We start from the raw sequence: 22026 nt of genomic DNA on the forward strand, positions 1-22026 counted from the left end.
TCTTTATTATTAGTTTCTAGGATGGTTCCAGTCAGTGTATCCTCGAGTCTGAAACACCGGAGTCAGCAACACAAAGGGACATATGATCACAAAATGAAACCTTCAAAATGTAATAATATAAAACTTATCATCCCCCAACACTTTGGTTAGTGGCACTCAGTAAAGCAGAGGTCTCCTGTCCCCTAAAGATGCCTGTTTTTAAACAAAGATCCATGAATTATTCTCTGGGCACTCAGAGAAAAAACAGCCTCTCTCAATGTTAAAGAAAGTTATAAAAACGTTTCCAGGATTTGCATCCCAATCCACACCAAAATGTAATGTTTTATTCCTGACCCATATCACATCCTTCGATGACGTTTCATGACGCATTGTCCTGTAGTTTTTGTGTAATCCTGCGAGCTAACAAAATAATCTGCAATCAAACAAATCAACAAACAAACAGACAGGCGTGGAAACATAACCTCCTTCGTGATGACACTATGGTGATTTCCTCTGTCTTTTCACATCATATCTCCCAATCTCTCCATTTTTTTCCTTCCCATACCGAACATGTACTGGACATGATGCGATACGTGGTGAGTTCTAAATACTGCAACAGCAGCTGTTTGCTTTCAAGTCAGTCTCACAATGTTTTCCTCTATTCCTCTTCCCTTTTACCTCATTTATCACGCTTTAGAAACACTACAACTCTTCCTCTTTCTATCTACACACACTGCAGCATATTTCCCTCTTTTCACGCTTTAATATTTTGCCCTGCTCTCTATGCATGCTTCACAAGCCTGTCGTACTTCTCACAAAGACACACTCATCTGCCAATGACAGTTTGGCTTCCTGTAGTTTTACACTCTAACTGCTACAGAAGCTTTAAAGAGCTTGTTCTTGATACTCTAACTGCAGAACGCTGTTCCTTGAAGGGGTGGATGTCCAGACTGGATGAACAGGGGAAGGTAAATAAGATGTTTTGTAACTTAAAAAAAATAGTTTTAATTCATCCAAAATAAGGATAGTGTGGTTTTCACTCATAACTTATGTTGTAATTACAATGCCATACACAGAGACAGAATCAAAACACTGCAGTGAGACTTTGTACTTAAAATATCCACACACTTGAAAATATTCGTTACAATTTATTTGTGTTTAACTTCACAGTGTAATTTACGTTTACTGTTTCTTGCTTAGTGGAGGAAACACTGGTTTGTTCTGGGTCATACTTCGCTGAGGTTCTACAGAGACTTGGAGGCTGAGGAGGTTTGACCCGATGATTACTTTTTCAGAAAACATCTTCATAATAAGTTGGACCCTGTCATCTGTTTCCTTTCATTCTACTTCTTGTTTGTTTGCTGCGGTTTGATGTTACATGACTGAAATTGAGCTCTTATCATTGTGCTGCAGTTGGATGATCTGGATGGAGAGATCGACTTGACTTCCTGTGTGAACGCGTCCGATTGTGACGTACAGAACAACTACGGACTCCAAATACAAGTACTTGCTCATCTACTGTACTTGTGCTCATCGTGTTGTGCAGGGACAGATGGCCAGTCTGACACCTAAACCACCCCCTATTTCCACATCAAACTTCCTGTTTAACACTGTGTGTGTGTGTGTGTGTGTGTGTGTGTGTGTGTGTGTGTTTGTGTGTGTGTGTGTGTCTTGCTCTGTCTTTTGATCTCCTCCAGACAAAGAGAGCAGTGTTCACTCTCTCTGCTGTGACCTCCAGAATACGGCGGAACTGGGTGAAGTTACTAAAGCAGGCTATCCAGAACAACAAGCAGTGAGTCCGACTTTATCCTGGATCCTTTTAGCTGAAGTAAAACAAGAAGTACGGCTCTGACAATCTCAAATATATCAAGAAAAAGTATGTATTGTACATAAACACCCAGGACAGGTAGCTATCGTGTCACAGGGCCAACATACAGAGACAAACATCCATTTACTCTCAGTACTACACGTATGGCAAATATAGAGTCTCCATAAAACCTATAACCCCAATCTGCATGTCATTGGACTGTGGGACGAAGCCAGAGAGAAAAACATACAATACATCCAGAAACATAGAGACACAGACACTAAATACAAAAAATGTCACCTATACAGTCAACAAGCTGTTGTCAGACATTCTCTAAACTTCGGAGATCATCTGCAGTGAAGGTGGAAAGCAAATGTCCAAGTGAGAGTAGCTGGAGTTGCTGCAGGCTTTCTCCGCCTAGCCCCCTGGTATAAAGTCTGCAGTAAGTCCGGAGGCGCTGATTTGAGAACACAGCAGGAGATCCCGCCAGTGAGGTGGGGGGGTGGGGGTTGATGACACCTCTTACACGCCATAGATGCAAAATATAAGAAACTAATATTTCCGTACGAAGAAGCACGCAAGTTTAAAGCACCGTACAAGATGTTGAAAGTTTGTATTGATAAAATGTGTTGCTGATGTGTCAACACATGACCTCAGCAGCGGAAATAATACTTTACATTCTGCACCTGGCTGCTGTGCAAACCTCTGATGTAAATCCTGTGAAGAATTTGCTGTTTAGTTTAGTTTAGTTGAACCTCCCGTTGCGTTGCTCATGTTTGAAACACAAATTGCTGAGAAAGTCCGGACCCAGTTCCCCCGGAGATCCTCCGTAGGCAATGTGTGAAAACGACTCAAAGGACAAATACAGTGAAGGGATTTGATAAAAGACACAACATTATGCAATGCGCCAATATCCAATCATGTAAACAATACGCAGGCAATCGCGGTGATCGCCTCATACAGAAAATGGTTGCTACTTAGAAAAAGGCACTCCATTAACATTGCTCATTTAAAAGCCTGGACTTTGCACTTAGTTTATTAAAAGTCAGAATGTCATACAGGGTGAAGCCCGAGAAGTCAAACCTACAGAAATCCTGAATCTAGTTCTTTGAATGTGTATTTTCATTTCACAGGAAAATTCCGCAGCAGTGTGAAGAAATGCAGACAGTGGGGCTGGGTGGTCTGTGTGTAGTGAACCCCCTCTATCATATTTCCTCTGATGTGTAACTCTACCCTGCTGGTCTCTCCCTCATTCTCACCACAGCCAATCAGACACCGGCAGTGAGAAAGAGAACCCCAGCTCCCGGAGACCGTCGTCATGCCAACCTCTTTCTCGCTTAACCTGCAAGGAACCTGGTTATGAACCAACCACTTCCACTTCTACCACAGCTGCAATCTCCCATCAGGCCGAGTACAACCGCCGCCACCAGAGTGTAGACGGCCATCTGCACTCAGACTTATCTCTGGCCAGTCACAGAGGAGAAGGGGAGGGCTGGGACCGCGAGCAGGCGAAGAGATTGGAGGAGAGGAACAGGTGGTTTGAGGAGGGGGTTCCCTTCAGTGAGATGGGCTGCAGGTGGGAATCCATGGAGCTGAAGAAGGGGAGTGTGCCTGTGCCTGTTATCGAAACCATGGACTCAGAGGTCAACAGGAAGTGGGTAGAACTCGAAACGCTATCATTTAGGGACATGAGTCCGCAGTCTCTTATTGGAGCCCAGGCTTCTCAGTCAAGCCCCCCCCAGGCACCACAGTCTCCAGTTACCACCCAGACTCATGAGTCGAGCCCTGAGGAGGCCGAACACTCTGTCACCGGTTCACAGGCAGAATTAAAAAGCTCCAAGGAACCTCCCACTTCTTTAAATGATGTCCAAACCATTCAAACTAATAGAGCTGAATCTCTTCAGAAGGAGGTAAGAAGAAGTTGTAGTTCCTTGCAAAGAAAACAATTGTAATGCTATTATCCATTCGTAAAACACCAAAATCTTGTTCCTTCACTCTTCAAATCTCACTCCCAGGCTCTCTCCCTGCAAAAGCAAGTGGAGAGCATCAAGAAAGAGCGTGCAGCCATGGGGATAGAGGTGGACAGCCCCTGTGGCCCTGGGGCCCCCTGTAGGGCCAGACTGGAAGCCATGGAAATTGCCCATCGGAAAGCTCTGCAGGAGCTGCAGGAGAAACACAGGATGGAGATGATGGAGCTGGAGCAGCAGAGAGACAAGATGCTGCAGGAGGAGAGCGAGGCGGCTGCTAAAGGTAAAAGAAGATCAGGAAGTACAGTTTGACACAAATCATGTTAGGTTACAGATGACGTTTCTCATATATGTTTAAACCATTGTATATCTGAGCTTCAAGGTTCATTATTGGTCTTGGAAACATTAGTTTGATAAAAACAATCGTATGCCGGCTTAATTGTTTTCAAATAATTAGTGTTTTGAATTGCTGTCAGAGAAAATTATCATTGTATCATGGGGTCAACCATATTTCCATTGATCATTTATTTCCATCCTTAAAACCTGCACTACAAACACATATTTTATTTGTATTTATGTTTGTCGTTTAAAATAATAATTGTTTATTGATGCTGTCTTCTTGATATCTTTCCCCATCTAACGGCCTTTGTGTTATTTTTAAAGCTGTATAGTGAAGCCAAAGATAATGTTCCACCCTGTGGACAATTATGATCCTCAATAATTCTCCAACTGTTACTCAAAGCTATGGAGGTTCTGAGAGCAGCTCACAGAGAGGAGGTGGAGAAAGCCAGGAGGTCGTCTGCAGGGGCCGCTCACGTGGACACGTCACACAGGGGCCACATGTAAGTTTAGAACAGGCACAAAGAGTGATGTTCATCTAACAGCCTCTCGCTGCAGGCCTCAGAGGTTTTGCTCTCGACCATGACCCTTTGCATGGAAATTTTGGCGCATTATAATTTGCTCCATGACTTGTTTGTTTGTGTGTGTGTCAGACCCCAGGCAGAAGTCTTCCACAGTGAGTTAGATGTGCTGTCAGAACATTACTCTCAAAAGTGCCTGGAGCTGAACCGCACTGAGCTGAGCAACAAGAGCCGAGAGACCGAGCTCGGCCACAAGGAGAGAGAGCTGGAGCAGCTTCGCAGAGAGAACCAGGTTAATGTAGAATACAAGTTTGATTTCATTCTGTGTTAATATGAAAAGTCCCACTTTATAGACTAATGTAATCATATATGAGATTCTGATTTCTTCTAATAGGGTCAGTAGAGCACATACCTCCGCCAAGCCCAACAGTCCCCTTGAACTCAATAGAACTGCACCAGATTCAAACACTCACAGATCAGTTCACTAAACATGTCAGATTTTTTCCATCAAATCCAAGAAATATTTCCTAAGAAATCAGTGAAAAAGTCAAAGACGTCGGTCTAACAATGATGGAGAAAAGGTTAAAGAAATCTCAATCCCCACAAAAATTGAAGGTCCCTCCTGACCCATCAAGTTTCTTAGGAATCCATACTGTTGTTTTTTGTAACCTCGCTCAAAATCAAATAAACTCCTTGGTTTGTTCCCTTAAGATCTCTTTATTTTTAACTTTGCCTGCACCGTCTGTATTGTTTTTGTATGATCAGGACCCACGGAAGACTATAGGCACACTTATGTGCTTCTAATAGGGATCCTTAAATAAACTAAACTAAACCTAATAAGGTACACCATTACTAAGCATGCAAATTCACACCATTTCTTCAGCTAAATATTCTTTTATTTTCAGGAACTTAAGGCCAAACTAGCAGAGGAGATCAGCCGCATGCGTTACTTCATCACAGGGCAGAGGTCAGACACGGTGTCTCTTGGCAGCGCTGAGCGCACTGCGTCAGATGTGGAGGTACTGACTGATACTAATCAAATTTTATGTTTGTGACTAAATAAGACCCATTTCAATCTCAAGGCAAGTGAAAGTAGGTGATTTAACTTTTTAACCGCTGAATTCAGTTTATTTTATTGCACCTGAAATATGAACCTTCACATGAAGGACAAATGTTGACCTAACTTTGATCATGGGGAAGCAAAGCAACATGTAACATATGTGCTGTGGGATTTTGAGGTCACATTATATAAACTGATCACAACTCTCACTGTTTTACCTCTTATCACCAGTAATTGCTCCCTGGCTATTGTCACACCTTTCTGTGTTTCTGATATGATGAGCAACTGTGGGTGATCAGTCCGGTGCAGCAGATAGTGCCACCTACTGTCTGAATTAAGTATCACGTTTTAGAATATCAATATTGTTAATGCTCTGTTGGTTGCTGTTTATTTTAAAACTCCCCTTTCTCTGCTTCCTTCCTGGTTTCACGTGGCTTTTCGTGTGCTGAACTCTTTTACCTTAATGTTGAATGATAAAAAAATCACAACGGTAATCTTAAAATAATAGTTACAATTGCAGTCCCATACGTATTCACCTGGTGATGGTAAGACGTTGCTTTTTATTTCCTTCAGATGCTGCTGAGAGCAAAAGAAAACGAGGTGCAGTATCTTAAGAAAGAAATCAGCTGTCTGCAGAATGAAGTGCAGTCTCTCAGCAAGGTGCGTTTTCCAAACTGCCCTCTTGCATTATAAAAATACACTTCTACCTTATATTATTCTTTATACGGTCTGTTTCAAATTTGTCTCCAACTTGACACTAGGAAAAAGGAGCAGCTTATGAGCATTATAAGGAGGCCTACGTAGAGCTGAGTGACACGAGGGGTCGCAGCCAGCTGGAGATGGGCTCGCTCAACGAACACTTGAGACTGGCCAACGCTGCACTTCAGGAAGGAGCAAGACAGACCTGACCAATGAGGACAGATGTTTTTACTTTATCTGGAAAAATCCAAGCAAACGAATCTAACGACATCTTTAAATCACAATAATGTGTGTTATGAGTGGATCTGGCTTAAAAGAGTCAGAATAAGAATTGTGGCAAAAAAAAAACTCTGAACCTGCAATACCATGCGTAAGACTGTAAAGATTAAACAAGTGTTTTCCACATGTCATCGACTCTGTTTATTGAGTTGACAGACAGAAACATGCATACAAGAGTGATAGCTCAACTAGCAGTTTTATAGCCTCACACGATATGAATTTTCTAAAATAAATTTAATGTATAACAAGATATGTAGCACATCTGTGATATGGGAGATGGTTGGAGGTAGAAGGAGGCATTTGTAGTCAAAATGCTCCATCTTCTCCATCTTCCTTGGTGTGGCTGGTATGCTTTCAGTCAGTATTGCAAAGCACCCTGTGGATGTAAATGACAAAAATAACATCACTGCAAACATGAAACTACACCCTGTGAAAACAGATAAGATTGTCCACAAAAAATGTCCTATCAACAGGGTTTAAAGGTTGAATAAGGTGCGGCTAATGCACACTCGGAGTGTACCCTTTATTCTCTGAAGGTAGTTCAGTCGTCGTCATCATCGTCCTCAGGGACAAAGATGTCGTGTTCCTCCAAGAGAGCGGCAAAGTTCTTGCTGATGAGAGTTCCCACATACAGGAAAGGCACCACCACCACTGTCATGCGGAAAAGGCCAAATGGTGTCTGGAAAACATGAGGAAGGAAATGTGACATCAACATTGAAGATTAACTTGAAATGTGACACATGAACTGTCTCAACTTTCCCCAACCATAAATTAGCTCTCTCTTCAGTTTGCTGTAGAGGAGTTCTGTCCAGATTTAGGATCATGGCAACTGCTTCCCTCAGAGCTAAACAGATTAGCAGCATCTTTGATGTTACCACAGCAGAGTAAAGAAATGTTTCTTTGCTCAAAGGGCTGGTGGCCTGTTTCGTGTAAATGCAACACAGCTGGATCCAGTGGACATAGCAACTGAATCCCGCCCTGGCAGCACATAACCCCCACCCTGATCCATCCTCACATCCCACATCATTTAGAAATTCCTCCTCCTCTCCTCTATGATCTTCCCACCCCTAAGTATCAGTCTGACCTCCTCCTGGGTCTGCTCACCATCTCCTGTATCAGCGTGAAAACGTTTAAGCTGACAGACCATTCAGTGTGGCAGGCCTCACCCTCTGGGACTCTCTCCTGACAGAGAACGGCCACGCCTCATCTCTGAGCACCTTTAAAAAAACACCTTTACCCACCTGGTCACAAAGGCTAGTTTCATCATGACCCCCTGGTATTTCTGCTTTTGCTTTCTGTCCTTGGTTTGTTGTATTTTTCGCTAGCTTTCTAAAGCAGACTTGGGTAAGTTGAAAGGTGCTGATTAAAGCAAGTTTATTCTTATTACTATTAAGAAAGATGTCAACATCAATCTTAAGACCTTCATTATCTTGGTGCATGTAACTCATAAATGATATTCATCGGTTAACCAGAGCTAGTTTTTGGACATAGCATCATATCATATATTTTTTGCCCTGTGGCTCCCGCTAGGTTAGAGTCATGTTTCTCCTTCTGGCCCTTGAGGTGAATGTTTCTGTTTAGTTCTTATTGTGCTGAATTGACTGAGAAAAAGTAAAGTAAATGTGAGACTAATGTGGACTTTCCATTGAATCAAAAATGTTCATTGTAATTGCGCACACACACACACACACACACACACACACACACACACACACACACACACACACACACACACACACACACACACACACACACACACACACACACACACACACACACACACACACACACACACACACACACACACACACACACACACACTTATTACTCGTCGAACAAAGCAGTCATTCACTCTCCTATTTAAATCATATTTCGACTGACTACATTAATAATTCTACTTATCTCAAGGATTCAATTTGTGGCAATTACTTCCTGAAAGAGCCCTTTCGCACGTGTAAACATGTGTCTCATTGGTCGCCCCGAGGAACCGAGCGCGTCTCCAGCCTTCCTATTGGCCACAGCTGCTGTCAGTTCTGTGCTACAGCCCGCCCTCCCAGTGACTAATTTCTGGTCGGTTTTTCTCGTCGGTAACTGAGGCAGAAACACTCACTTTGTCCGGTTTGGGTAGGATGGCTCCGGAGGACGTCGACACTGCGGTTCGGATCGAAGTGGTCCTGGATATGGTCGATGATTTGGAGCCGCTGTTTCGGCCCAGTAAGGCCCCATTTCTGGTGAAGAGCCGCAGCGGCTGCCGCAGTACAGTCGTCGCCATTTCTACCAGTGTATGACGGAGAGGGAGGGGCTGAGGTATTTATTGTAGGCGTGACGTATAAAAAACAACTTTAATAAATAATTACGATTAGAAAAATACTTGATCAATTGAGCCCTGATATATAGTTATAGATAATTGTGTTCGTTAAGTGCAAATTTGATAAAAAAACGTCATTAAATGTCAACAAAGTGGACTCCACGTACTGACAACTTAGATAGTTGAAAAATAAGCCATTATTAGCTAGTCAGGACTGTCCAGTAATGATATGATTAAATACCTTATAAACAATAAATATTGAAAGTCCATTTAGATGTGTGTAGAAATTTAACCAGAGTGAACAACTCATTTACAGTGTGAAGACAATATTCACTTAAAACCCCATCAAATGCAGCAATCTGTACTCATTGTCCTGAAGACCATCTTATCCACAATCAAAATAAGTGGGACTCAGCACAATACAAATGAATAAATTGGATTTACCCCCTCCAAATCACAAACATCACATTACATTCTCAATGTAGAAGTAAATTGATGTATGAGGACAATCGAGTCATAATTCCTTTTTTTCTGAGGAACCTTGGCTCTAAATTTAAAAGTTTACAGCCTATAATGAAAAATGTGAGGTAAATCCAACAGAATCCTTATAATTGCCAAAAGTTGTTATATCTACAATTATATTATAAAAAGCATAACTGTTTAGTGTGACAACACTGAAAGCAGTTTACCCTTAATAGTTATTCAACCAATTATCAGTTTTAGTGTAATTGAGTAGTTGAGGACAATGATGTAAATATTTGTTTCTTTGTACTTTGGCTTTTATGGGTTCAGTGCGTAAATAAATATACAATATTCCTATAACATTACTATTGTGTTTCATCTAAATTGTACAAATTGTGGTTTTCCTATCCTAGAATGGGCACTTTATATTTACATCTGGAGAGGCCGAAATGTTTTTTCCAAGACATGATTTTTTTCGACATAAGCTGTATTTTTAACATAAAGTGGGAGATCCGAATATTCATGATTACAAAAAGCTGCATCACCGATTATGTAGAAGTATTTTCATTTTATTGTTTTTTTAAATAGTGACGCGTCACCACACGGACGGGCGCGCGAGGCTGACTGCAGCACTTCCTCGAGGCGTAGGGGGTTGAGCGCGCTCCGCGGGGACGCGCACGGAGGGGAAGTCGAAAGACGGAAGAAAGGACGCAGAATAAACTTGTCAACTAGTGACTGGATTAACACACAGTCCCAGAACATGTTACTACAGGGTCGGAGACTTGTTTCCATGTGAATTCAGGCCGCCCACCTCCCGCTGTGTCGAAAACCAGTCACCGCTGCCCCCACTCGCCTGGTGGACTCCGGCAGTTTTCAAACAGACTTGCTCCACCGACCCGGGGACGTTCACCGTCACAAAGTCACAGCTAGCCGCCGCTGAAGTGGTGTAAGAAGAGCTGAGTTGTACTGAAGAGACCCACGACCAGCCGGTCAGCTCAGTGGGACTCTGGGTTGGGTCCGGCGTGAGGGAAAAGTGGTCCGCGGCGGTGGTGGAGGAGAAGCCGCGGTCGAGGCCTGCAGTCGAGGAGGCTGCATGTGTGAAGACCACAGCTGGCGAGGAGCGACCCGAACAGTTAGCAGCTGAACACCAAGACCAACATGTCGGCCCAGGCACAGATGCGGGCGATGCTCGACCAGCTCATGGGGACGGGGAGAGACGGTGAGCTGGGTGGTTAAATTCGGCTTCTGGTTGAAGCTAGGGGCAATAATTGTGAGTTGTAGCTAAGGCTAGCTAAGGCTAGCTAACCAGGCTGCCACACTGTGTCAGTTAGGCATGCAGGACCAACCGAGCTAGCTCACATGAGGACAGCTAGCCGCTTAGCTACCTGTTGTCTTTGAGTTTACATGGCAAGTTTAGCTATTAGCATCGTCTGTCAACACCATCCTGCGAACTTTTTAACGTTTTACCTTGTCATGGGTAATGTGCTTGTTTATTCGTGGCACCATTCCACCATTTTTATTTTTGGCTAAATTTGTATAGCTTTGCAGGTAGTTGCTACATATGTTTGACCCATTCACTATATGTTAGCGAAGTGATTTAGCCTGTGGTTGTTGTCTAATCATGACTCTAGTGGACTGAAGTCGCGATTACATCTTCTCACTCGTGTGTTTTTCATTTTACAGGCGACTCCATGCGGCAGAGAATCAAGTTCAGTGATGAGCGGGTCTGCAAAAGTCATCTTTTGGATTCCTGTCCTCACGATATCCTGTCAGGCACCGTGAGTATCACGTTTATACACACACGGGCATTTACACTGAGTCAATTATCATGTATCATACAGTCATTAAGTAGAAACGCAGTAATAACATTGGTGTTGTGGCTGCTTCAGCAAATCGGATCTAAAATAACTAAGTGTAATCAATAAGCGTTGGATTCAATCTTGTGTTTTCATGACTGCAAAGTAAGTCATTGATAAAATACATCCACACGTTGCAACTCAAATTGAAAGGAAAAAGCACTTAAAGCGAAAAGGATAGATAGCTCCGATGCAGTTTCATTAGGAATGGTTAAAAAATGTTGATCGAACTCTAGGTCACTTAATCCAGATTTTGACGGCTAAGAATTGAATTGTAAACTAACTTGGTTATTAACTAAGACAGGGCTTCAACAACAGGGCAGATTAAATTGTAGAAGCAACGAGTACAAGATCAATACAAAACTGTGCTATTGTGTCTGAACTTTGTATGTACCCTAAGGCACTGTCACATTTGCTGTGTCTGATGTGATGTCATTTGAATTCCCTTTGAATGAGAATTAAGTTTTACATTAGGGATTTGTTAGCACACTAGATTTCCAAATGAGTGATATGATGTAATGAAACATAACGTACTGACGTCTGTTTAATTCATGCAGAGAATGGACCTGGGGGAGTGCATAAAAGTCCACGACCTGGCCCTCAGAGCAGACTACGAGATTGCATCCAAGGATCAGGAGTACTTCTTTGAACTTGATGTGAGTACCACTCAGTACAGTCACTACAAGCAAAGCTGGCTCAGTGATGTTACCCCTGATGTGGGAGGACAAATCCATTAAATACATGCTAACAACTTTACTGATGAACTGTTGATTCCTGCCAAAGCAGCTGACTCAGATTCAAATTATGAGGCAGGTCACATCAGACTAGTTTCTCTCGAGTTTTTCTTATGCATATCAGTGTTGTCATATGCAATACAAATTGTAAAGCCTTCTGTGAAGAAAATTCTGAACATATTGAGCTATATGCCAAAAAAAGCTTGACTTGATTAAGGATTTAACCTATAAGTGACAGCTTTGTGATGTGCTTCAGTCTTTTCTAAGGATGTCAGAGTTTGGACTATGCTGGAGGTTTGATTTTAAAGATGCTTGAGAGACCGCTGGAAAAATGGGCAGATGTTTGTGAGCACATTAGATAAATGCACTATATAGCAGTCTTTTTCAACAATATATGACACATTTAGAACTGTAGAAAGTATAATGGATGTTTGTTTGGCTATGTATATTTATATAAATTCATTTTGTCTAGTAAAGTATTGTTTTACACAGAAAATATTCCTCTACAATTAGCCATAGTATATATTATGTTGTCACTTACAAAAATCATTGTATTCTGTTTGTTTTCTTTCAGGCGGCTGAACACCTTCAGTCTTTTATTGCAGACTGTGACCGCAGGACCGAGCTGGCCAAGAAAAGGCTAGCTGAGACGCAGGATGAGATCAGTGCTGAAGTGGCTGCAAAGGTGAAGAACTTACAATGGCAGAGACAGTTATAAGACTTATTAAGAAGAAACTTTTGTTGATGTCAATACAGGATCCTGTCTCTCCAGAGCAGTTAAGAGATCTCTGCATATATTTTTTCCTGTTCTTTCGGATTAAGTGCTGCTCAAAACTAATTGGGTCTTATGTCTTCTAATCAGATAACCAACTGGGTGTCAATAATCTCTGAAAAGATTAATCTTTTACATCTTGAAGCTTATTATTTTGTGTTTTATCCTGCCATGAAAAGGCTGAACGTGTCCACGAGCTGAACGAGGAGATCGGGAAGCTGCTGGCCAGGGCAGAGCAGCTCGGGAGTGAGGGGAACGTAGACGAAGCACAGCAAATGCTGGAAAAAGTGGAGAAGACCCGGGCCTCAAAGAAAGAAGCAGAGGTCAGAAATTGTATAACTGCTTGGTTGTGACATTTTATTGTGTTGGAATAGTTTTAATACTTTTAATTATGTGTCGCCTGACAGAACAGAGGTTTTAAGTTTCTCGCAAATATGTTATAGGCATTAATAACTTTACTGTACATCCCTGATGAGTCAGACACACATTTATATCATCATATTTGAAAATGACTAACTTTTATTTTGGAGTTAATGAGTGTATTATTCATAAAAACGTCGCTTTGCATCATGAATTACAAGTTTAAATTGTAATATATACTCATTGTGCTAAACCCTTTGCTCCAACAGGACGTGTACAGAAACTCAATGCCTGCATCCAGCTTTCAACAACAAAAACTACGTGTGTGCGAGGTGTGCTCGGCCTACCTGGGTCTCCACGACAATGATCGTCGTCTGGCGGACCACTTTGGTGGCAAATTGCACATTGGCTTCATTGAAATTCGGGAGAAGCTAGAAAAGCTAAGGGTAAGAAATGCCCTGTAACTAACAAATTCTGTTCAGTAAAGACCTGTGACAAGTGTATTTATGTCTTTACTCTTTTACTATCTTTTTGTATCCAGAAAGCAGTAGTAGAGAAGCAAGAAAGACTGCGAATGAAAAGACGAGAGGAGCGTGAGCGAGAGGATGAAAAAGAGCGACAGTGGGAGGTAGAGCGGGAGAAAGAAAGAGAAAAAGAGTGGGAAAAGGAACGAGAAAAGGAGAGGGAGCGTAAGAGGTAAGAAAGTTTTTCTCTTTCTTCCACCATGTACTCTGAAAGGGTTGGGGGACATCTGGAGACTGACACGTTCTGATTTCTGTTTCTGTCTCAGGTCAAGATCTAGAAGTGGAGAGCGCTACAGGTATGTCTGCCTACATAAGTTTGTCTGGGTCAGAAACATATGAATGATAATTCACAGAATCATACAGACTCATGATGTAACACTATGCTCAATCTGTTGATTAAGTTTGCTTAAAACTCAGCATAAACTAAGTATTTGTACAAATTCCATTGTTAGGGGTTGGCTTGTAATGGTTTTACAGATGTATGGGGATTCAGAGCGATGTTTGGCTAGTTGTGTGGCATGTGTGATATTATTCACAATACACTATAATATGAATTAGTTTTATGATAACGCTGCTATGTTCAGAATACTGAGCTTCCTCTGTTGAAAATTGGTTATTGTGTGGACAGTGTTATGGGAAAAAGTAGTATAACATAGAGCCAAGTATTAAATCGCTGTGGTTACTGTCTTTTCCAGCATGAGGCCTTTATCTGACCATCTGGTGCTTATAGCCGTGAAACATACATGTTCTTTTGTTTTTTCAATCAAATCTGAAAAACTACTTTTGTATTAATTTCTCTAGGGATGGTGGCAGCTCATCTTCTCATCGCTCAAGACGCCACCGCTCCTCTCATTCCAGAGAAGAAGGTGGTGATAGGGATCGAGAGAGGGAGAGTGGTGATAGGGATCGAGAGAGGGAGAGAGAGCGAGAGAGGGAGCGGAAACATCGACACAAAGACAGACATCGCTCACGCTCCCACTCTCACAGACAAAAAAGGAAGAGGTGAGGCTTTTATCCATCCCTGTAACCTGCATAGAGTAAACCTCCTTTTACTTAGGCTTCAAAAGTGATTTGTTGGTCCAGACTTGTGGGTTTGTCTGAAGGCTGGAGTAACATGTTCTGCTTCCACAGAGGAAATTGATGAGTTTTGGTGCCTCGCACACAATATTTTTTCACGTGCATCCTGAATGACAGGCACCCTAAGACTGCTTGTAATAATGAGCATCAATTATTTGTTATGTATTCAGCTTAATTTTTACAATCCGCAGCAACAAAAATGAAATTTTCACTCTGAGACCGGAATTTATTTTTCCGAATGAAGTTAAGAATAATAAAGGGCAGACCTTCTCTGTTTTTGCCTGGTGTGCTGCTGTTACTGAAGGAATGCTCTCTGAGATTTCTGTTGCCAATAAGTAACTTAACTCAAATGTTTCATTAAGGAACATATTGTTGTAGTTTGATTTCAGAAGTCAATATTATTTGAACATACTTGTGTTAAGAGCTGGATTGTGGTCTTCACTTCTCAGATTCAAACCTTCACAAGTGCTGATATTGACCTATGGGCGAACACCAATATGAGTCTGTAATTACAGTTTGGTTATGGGTTCCTGACACCAGGGTGGTGCGTGTAATTATTAAAACCATTAATAATGTCTCATACGAGTTAATAATTATGCAAAAATTATTGATATACTTCAACCAGTGCACATCATTTACTTATTAAAAAATGTATTGTCATCTTCTAAATATATAAGAAATTGTGATCACTTTACTCCCTAACCCTACAGTGAAATTAGTTCCAAATTAAACAAAGATAAATCGTCTAAATACAACTATAGCTCAGGTCCCGTGAGTTTTTTTAAATGAATGTGATTATAAATTTTAAGATTACCGCTGTAGCTTTTACTCAGTAGCTCTGGACTACCATCCAATAATTCGATATAGAACCATACTTAAATACTATAACTGTAATAAAGCTATAAACTACAAGACAAATCTCAAATTGAAATCAAGTACCTCAAGTACATATTCTGCTGCCGTTTGTACTTACATTCTTTTCCCCACAGATCCTCCGGAGATGGATCCTCTAACACCCAGGACAGAGAGCGCTCGGTGTCCCAGGAGAGGTTGAGAGAGGCCCCAGGAGAGGGATGGCGTCAGGACAAGCCAGATCAACGGGACTGGGAAGACAGGGGGAGGTCCATCTCACCGGACACAACCAAGGCCAAGGAACGAGAAAGATCCCTGTCGTTGGAGCGAGACCGACGTTCCAGCTCCGGAGAGCGAGAGTCCGGGGAAATATGAACAGGAGGGGAGGCCTCCCCAGTCTTTGATTTGGATATATTGTCTAACAAAAAGAGCATGGGAGTGAGTGGGTGGGGGGAGAGCTTTGTATATGTGTTCATGATAAAACATGTACAGTAGAGCAGCATTGACCAGTGGGAACTTAACAAGGGGATGAGGGAACAGCTTCAGTGGTGGCGGTCATGAAAACATACAAATCAACTTTTATAAACCTCTGAGTTGGAGGTCTGTTGTCCTGGAAGCAGCACAGTCATACCCCTACGCCAACCTGTCAATGATGACAGTGATGAGAGGGGACTGAGTGTCGAGTCAGCAGAGGCCCTTCTTTAAATCTGTTTTTATTTTACTCACATGAAGTACTGTTGTGTTTTTTTTTTTTTTTATCATTAGTTTAGTCATGTTATTACTGTTTCTGGATTTATTTACATGGGTTGGACTCATAAATGAGCATAACCCTCACTGTGATTTTAGGCAAATGAGCTGTGAATGACTGGAGGCACCTCTGACGCCTGCGTTGTTTTTTGCTGCCTTCAAGCCATAACATTCTCATTTGGGAAAAATTTGATCCACATTCTTGAGCTTGACTGGAGAGTTGAGGTTATTCTGTCCAAACAAACACATGTTTCTCAATGAAAGAAATATTTCTTATCAACGATGTGCATATTTACAAACTGACCGCTCATGGCCTGCTTGCTGTTATACATCTGGATCTACAGGAGGGATTTATTTTGCTGTGCCACCGTTGTGAATAAAATGTTCTGCTTCCATTCAAAAACGGTGTTTGACGAGTGTTTTGTTCAGCTTTACTTTCTGATTGTTTGGTAAAGATCCTTTTATTTGTGACATTGCAGCAGAGGACCAGTCTTTTAGAGCTATACAACACAATTGTGCAGAAATATACAACCAGCTGCCACTTTATTCGGTACTTTTTTATATTCTATTGACGTTCTGTCTGCTGCCAATGATTTTTAAAAAAAATGTTGACTGTCATAGAGGATAATTAAAGTATGTTTTACTAATGACTACTGGACTAAATTATATTCCGAGGTATTAACACCCCTGTCGTATTTACCTAAGGACCAACAAATTTGAAATCTATAATGTCGCTGAGGAGAGTGCTCTGTTACACTTTGCATACACTTAAAATAAATTTCAAAAATTACTAAAAAGAACTGCAGAAATTAGACACATCCTAGAAGAAAGAACCATGAATTTTTGGTATTTTTGCATAAAAACCAAAACGACCATAATAGATGCAAATCAATTGACTGGTTGTGTTGGATATGAGGTAATGCATTTACATTTATAACAAAACATATTTATAAAGTTTTACAAAGGTGAATATCTCCTGCTGAAATGAAGAATAAGCAGAAAATTGCATGAAAACCGAAACAAGTGATCGTGAGCACTGAGGTGCAGTACACTCAGCCGCCTCTAGGTGGCAGAAGCTAACTGGACATGAGGGAAAAAAACTTCCTGGCGCGATGACGTCAGACGCAGGTTCGTAAAAAAGGGCGCGAGGGAAGATGGACGCTTCAGACTCTTGTTTTTCTCACATTCACTAAAGTTGTCATCGTTTGTCTCGTGTTTTGAACTCAGCATGTCGTCTCTCAAACCTTTCAGCAAACTGCCCGGTTTGAACACAGCGAACATCCTGGTGAGTGTGTGTTCGTCTTGTCGTTGCCACCGCGAAGTTTATTCAAGAGTTCAGACCGACGCCATGACACAACAACATGTACAATATGGCTGCTCGTGCCTATGGCTCGTGCTGCTCAGTGTGTGTCTCCTTTCTCTGCCATTATCACAACACACTGATGGAGCTGATCTACACGACACAAACCACCCGACCTGTCTCAAGCTGTGTGTTGTCTCATATGTTGTGTTCCTTATTGTTGCGCGTGCTCCTGGCCTGAACACTAGTCTGAATATATCTCTTCTTCGTATTGACGAGTCATTTTATTTAAATTTTAGGTTGCCATTTTAAAAGCTGGCCAGGAACAACACATGGAAATTAGCTTGTTTAGCTAACTCTGGCTTGTTGACACTTATTTAGCTGTTTAATGAGCATTGTCTCTGTCAAATAAACAAACAAATTAATGAAATTGAGTTAAATCTACCCTCTGATTCAAGCTCCTGCTGTCAGATAAAGGCTCAGCACACTGAGTCGTACACAAGCCCTGTGTCCTGTGAGTCAATGTAGCTGGGTCGTTTTTAAACTTGCATCCAACTGATTTTTTTGTTCCCTTTTGTACTTAATCTATTCTTAGTTATTTCACCAATCAATCAAGCTTTATTCATGTAGCATCTTTCAAGCAAATAAAATTAATTCAAAGTGATTCAAAGTATTGTGATGTGAGGTCACTCGTCTCAAGTTGTAGAAAATGATGTGACAGGCCTCTCTATGTAAAATGGTTATGGATCAAATAAAAGAAGTTCAAAGTGTGTGTGAAGTGTTCTCGTCTGGTTTTGTGCTGATTATGAGAGTTGTTTTGTTGTTTTTTTCCTCCAGCTGGTGGAGAGTGAGGAGCAGTTTCAGCAGAGTTTAGCAGACGCTCTGGTGGAGGAGACCTCTGTCACTGTGAATGTGTGAGTATTTCTCTGTCCTGTTCAAACCACTGACCTCAACTGTCTGATGCAGGAAATCTTCATTAAAAACACAACTGCAAACACATCCTTGATTACTTTTCTTCCTTTCTGTGGAGTCTCACCGATATCGTTTTTTGGAAAGAAATAACGATATTAATGATTTAAAAAATTGAATATTGATATTTATTTCATGAAACTGGGATCTCAGCTGATATGCATTCTAACTTGCCAATGATTCCTTAGTTCTTTCCCTATGACAAAGAAAAATCATTGGAGCTTGATATTTGACACTTTAACCATGAACTGAATTATAAATAACTATAGATAAAAAGAAAACACAGACACAACCAAATATATAGAACTTGAACAACTTGTAAACCTAGATGCAAATCTGTTCCACGTTGTTTATTCTATGAAACAGAAGTTGTCATATCGCCGCCGATCTGCTAAATGAAGGTTCTCATCTGATCAGAAATACAACCAGCAAAGTCAGATGTTTCTGAAAGTGCAATATTGTTGATGCTCAGTTTTTGAACCTTCATACAACCATCTGTAGTCGTCTGAGGACATTAATACTTTGAAGCTGTAAGCATTGGGAATCTTTCCCATCCTTACCGCTCATCCCCTGTAATGTGAATTGACGGTTTGCTGCTCACCAGTGTTCATCCTGACAACGAGCTCATTTCTTGTACCAATCAGGAGACTGGCCAAGAGTCTCCCTCTGCCCCTGGAGAACGAGGAGAGTCGTCCAAGAATAGATCTGGTGGTGTTCATCATCAACCTGACCTCAGAGCTCAGGTAACTCTCAAACCCTTACAGGAACATATTTAACACTCATTTGCTTTTACTAACTGAGCACACAGGTAAAATACAATAACTCCATATTGTAGTGTCAGTTTTCCAGAATGAAACTTGTGCATCGTCCTTCAATGAGCCGCTTGCAGCTGTGAATTCATTTCTCTTTCTCCTAAAGCGCACATATCACTATTAACAAACGTCAGCCTATCTGCGATTTAATTGTGAGAGAAACTCAACTGCACAACATCAACTGCTTTTAGTTGATTTCATCTTTATTCTGTCAACTCTTCATTTAACAATGTTTTGCTCTCACTTTTTATTTTGTTGCAAACACAGACTTAAACATATTCTCAGACCTCTACAGACTGATATCACCTGGAAGATGGAATCCATCATTATTGAAAAAAACTACAGAACTCTGCAGCATTGTGTGGTCTATTGTTTTTCATGACAACTCTAATGTATGAATGAATTGTTAAAGCATATTAACAGTTGATACTGTTATTTTCTTTCGTTATAGTTTTCAGTCAGCAGATGCTTCCCTGAAATACTTGGACCCTGGATATTTTCTTGGCAAAGTCTGCTTCCTGGTCACTAATGGTATGATGATGAGTGGAATCTTTTAAGTATTGTCAAATGCAGATAAAACTGGAGAAGTAGGAAAATATTAAATGAAGCAAACATTGTGGATCATTTGTTTGTAATTCATATGCTTTATCCTTCTTTAAATGGCCAAGTCTTAGTACAGTCTTTTCTGTTTGATTTTCTCTCTGACTGTCTGTGCTCTATTGTTTCTGTCTTTCGTAGCTCGTAATGCCTCAGTCCCCACAGAGCGCCTGGACACTGTCAGAAAGCTGGCTGCGTCCCTCCACTGCCCCCTGTTGTTTGCAGAGGATCAGGTTTGTCTCTCACAAACATTAAGGATGATGTTCAATTTAAGACGTCAGAGAAGTGCATTCTCTGTGGTATTAACATGGCAGTTTAGCCACTTGCGTGTCTGGCTTCTGAAGCTAAGGGTCAAGGACTCTAAATGTTTCTGCAGAGCCTTGTTTACAGTGTCTTTAAAAGCAGCCATGTGTATTGTTCCCCCCCTCCAGACATCAGATGGTGTGACCAACGCTACAGAGAGGCTGCTGACCATATTGAAGGTGGCGGCCGGCCTTGTTCCTCTGGCTACAGCGCTCTACCTGTCCAACCTGACCCAGTGCACAGTGCCCCTGGACATCGACCAGCCCAGCTTTGACTAGTCCCAGTGACCGATCTACCCTTTTATCATGTGTACAGTCTATTTATTTGTAGTGGTGGCCTCAGAATGGTGTCTCCCTTTTATTCATTTTACACAACATGTTTGTGCTTTGGTTCATAACTGCTGCAGCCTACAGACATATTGTTGATCTATCATACCACAAGATATTTAGACAAGCCACAGGAAAACATGTAAATAAGTAGAATATCACTCAGGAGACTGTGTATCTATGCCGAGCCCCAACAGTCTTAGATTCAATCAAGTTGGACCAAAATTCAACACACCCATAGATATCAGTTCTTTAAATCAAGATCCATGAATTATTCCCTAGGATAATGTATTATTGAATTGAACAATTGTTTGTGTTTAATTCATTAGTAGAAGACTTTCAGTAAACACACACATGATACAAACAATTCCGTCCGTTCAGACCTGGTCTCCAGACTGTAAACACGTGTAGAGTCTGAGCGTGAGCGATATCTTCTTCACTGTTAGCATTGTTTCCTCCGTGTGTGCGGGACAAGTAACAACCTTATCATTTGTATGAACAGGTGGAGTCTGGTCACATGACTGTTCCACCTTCAACCTGAGCAGGGGTCCGAACAGTCAAATGGAAACATCAGTGTTGATGTGCAGGTCTCTAAATTTAACTGTGAAGTGATATCAAATATCGACACGATGCTGCCACAGAATATTTATGTTTTGAATAGTGTAAATAATTAGAACATAGTTGTCTGTGTACTTTATATGGAAATGTTACATGGTTTCATGGTTTATAAATTATACAATTATTGGATATGTAAATACATGAAAATAAATCTGGTCCATAAAAACAAATTTTGAAAGTTTATTTTCAAATCATTTTCACTTTGGACGACTGAGATCACAAAACATTAAATAATGAATTGAATCTTCACTGAATTTCCTAATATTGAGATATTTATACAAATTAATTTATAGGGTTATTTGAATTTGTAGTTTTATTTATTATTAATTACATAAGAAGAATACGGTTCGTCTCGTCACACTATGGACATGTAGCCAGTCTGCTGTTGAGCACCAGTGAGTTTGGCCCCGGTTCAGTGGGCAGCTGGTCAGGGGAGGGGGGGGCCAGAGGTTCTGTGCCTGGTGTCACGTCTGCGTTTGTGCTCGGATGCACACGCACACAAACACTATTTAAAGTTAGCTTATCATCCTGGCAGTTGTCCATCACACTTGTTAACCAAATGCTGTCATCACGTCAGAAAATGGAAGGACACCAAGGAGTCAGTGGGGCTGAGGAATGTCGGTGATAACACTCTTGGTTCTGTCCCATTAACGCTTGACTAATGAATAACAACTTCACTGTGTGTGAACTCTGATGAGGCAGCAGCTAGGTGTAGCAGCCCCATGACCTTTATGACCTCAGAGGTTACAGCCACTGTC

The 22026-nt window shown here is 41.3% G+C and overlaps 4 protein-coding genes across 4 annotated transcripts; 3 read left to right on the forward strand and 1 right to left on the reverse strand.

Moving 5' to 3' along the window:
- Nucleotides 1-797: 797 nt before the first annotated feature.
- LOC133954424 (TRIO and F-actin-binding protein-like) lies at nucleotides 798-6780 on the forward strand. Its single transcript, XM_062388848.1, has 11 exons — nucleotides 798-947; nucleotides 1180-1248; nucleotides 1393-1482; nucleotides 1677-1771; nucleotides 3051-3696; nucleotides 3802-4036; nucleotides 4496-4595; nucleotides 4746-4905; nucleotides 5519-5632; nucleotides 6247-6333; nucleotides 6435-6780. Exons 1-11 carry the CDS (start codon nucleotides 816-818, stop codon nucleotides 6579-6581), a joined length of 1875 nt encoding a protein of 624 aa, XP_062244832.1. The 5' UTR covers nucleotides 798-815; the 3' UTR covers nucleotides 6582-6780.
- Nucleotides 6769-8940, reverse strand: smdt1b (single-pass membrane protein with aspartate-rich tail 1b). Its single transcript, XM_062388849.1, has 3 exons — nucleotides 8762-8940; nucleotides 7172-7330; nucleotides 6769-7027 (listed from the first exon to the last, which is right to left on the reverse strand). The coding sequence occupies exons 1-2, from the start codon at nucleotides 8921-8923 to the stop codon at nucleotides 7193-7195; spliced, it is 300 nt and encodes a 99-aa protein (XP_062244833.1). The 5' UTR covers nucleotides 8924-8940; the 3' UTR covers nucleotides 6769-7027; nucleotides 7172-7192.
- A 1133-nt stretch (nucleotides 8941-10073) lies between these two features.
- On the forward strand, nucleotides 10074-16746 carry zgc:158803 (LUC7 domain-containing protein). The gene is made up of 10 exons (XM_062388041.1): nucleotides 10074-10640; nucleotides 11105-11199; nucleotides 11835-11933; nucleotides 12586-12696; nucleotides 12963-13106; nucleotides 13413-13589; nucleotides 13685-13839; nucleotides 13934-13963; nucleotides 14469-14669; nucleotides 15734-16746. Exons 1-10 carry the CDS (start codon nucleotides 10580-10582, stop codon nucleotides 15969-15971), a joined length of 1311 nt encoding a protein of 436 aa, XP_062244025.1. The 5' UTR covers nucleotides 10074-10579; the 3' UTR covers nucleotides 15972-16746.
- Nucleotides 16747-17482: 736 nt separating this feature from the next.
- Nucleotides 17483-21423, forward strand: pane1 (proliferation associated nuclear element). The gene is made up of 6 exons (XM_062386990.1): nucleotides 17483-17628; nucleotides 18481-18557; nucleotides 19257-19355; nucleotides 19876-19955; nucleotides 20163-20254; nucleotides 20453-21423. Exons 1-6 carry the CDS (start codon nucleotides 17572-17574, stop codon nucleotides 20600-20602), a joined length of 555 nt encoding a protein of 184 aa, XP_062242974.1. The 5' UTR covers nucleotides 17483-17571; the 3' UTR covers nucleotides 20603-21423.
- The last annotated feature ends 603 nt before the right edge of the window (nucleotides 21424-22026 follow it).

Source organism: Platichthys flesus, chromosome 5 (assembly GCF_949316205.1).
Source record: "Platichthys flesus chromosome 5, fPlaFle2.1, whole genome shotgun sequence".
NCBI lineage: Eukaryota > Metazoa > Chordata > Actinopteri > Pleuronectiformes > Pleuronectidae > Platichthys > Platichthys flesus.

What these genes read in the sequence shown, in the direction of transcription:
- LOC133954424 (XM_062388848.1), top strand. Translation starts at nt 816, where the DNA reads ATGACAGTTTGGCTTCCTGTAGTTTTACACTCTAACTGCTACAGAAGC. An exon ending in GCTATCCAGAACAACAAGCA is followed by an intron (nt 1,772 to 3,050) that starts GTGAGTCCGACT and finishes TTCTCACCACAG; the next exon opens with CCAATCAGACACCGGCAGTG. An exon ending in GAGCGAGGCGGCTGCTAAAG is followed by an intron (nt 4,037 to 4,495) that starts GTAAAAGAAGAT and finishes TGTTACTCAAAG; the next exon opens with CTATGGAGGTTCTGAGAGCA.
- smdt1b (XM_062388849.1), bottom strand. Translation starts at nt 8,923, where the DNA reads ATGGCGACGACTGTACTGCGGCAGCCGCTGCGGCTCTTCACCAGAAAT. An exon ending in TCCTACCCAAACCGGACAAA is followed by an intron (nt 7,331 to 8,761) that starts GTGAGTGTTTCT and finishes CATGTTTTCCAG; the next exon opens with ACACCATTTGGCCTTTTCCG.
- zgc:158803 (XM_062388041.1), top strand. Translation starts at nt 10,580, where the DNA reads ATGTCGGCCCAGGCACAGATGCGGGCGATGCTCGACCAGCTCATGGGG. An exon ending in CCTCAAAGAAAGAAGCAGAG is followed by an intron (nt 13,107 to 13,412) that starts GTCAGAAATTGT and finishes TTGCTCCAACAG; the next exon opens with GACGTGTACAGAAACTCAAT. An exon ending in CACAGACAAAAAAGGAAGAG is followed by an intron (nt 14,670 to 15,733) that starts GTGAGGCTTTTA and finishes TTTTCCCCACAG; the next exon opens with ATCCTCCGGAGATGGATCCT.
- pane1 (XM_062386990.1), top strand. Translation starts at nt 17,572, where the DNA reads ATGTCGTCTCTCAAACCTTTCAGCAAACTGCCCGGTTTGAACACAGCG. An exon ending in TGAACACAGCGAACATCCTG is followed by an intron (nt 17,629 to 18,480) that starts GTGAGTGTGTGT and finishes TTTTTCCTCCAG; the next exon opens with CTGGTGGAGAGTGAGGAGCA. An exon ending in AACCTGACCTCAGAGCTCAG is followed by an intron (nt 19,356 to 19,875) that starts GTAACTCTCAAA and finishes CTTTCGTTATAG; the next exon opens with TTTTCAGTCAGCAGATGCTT.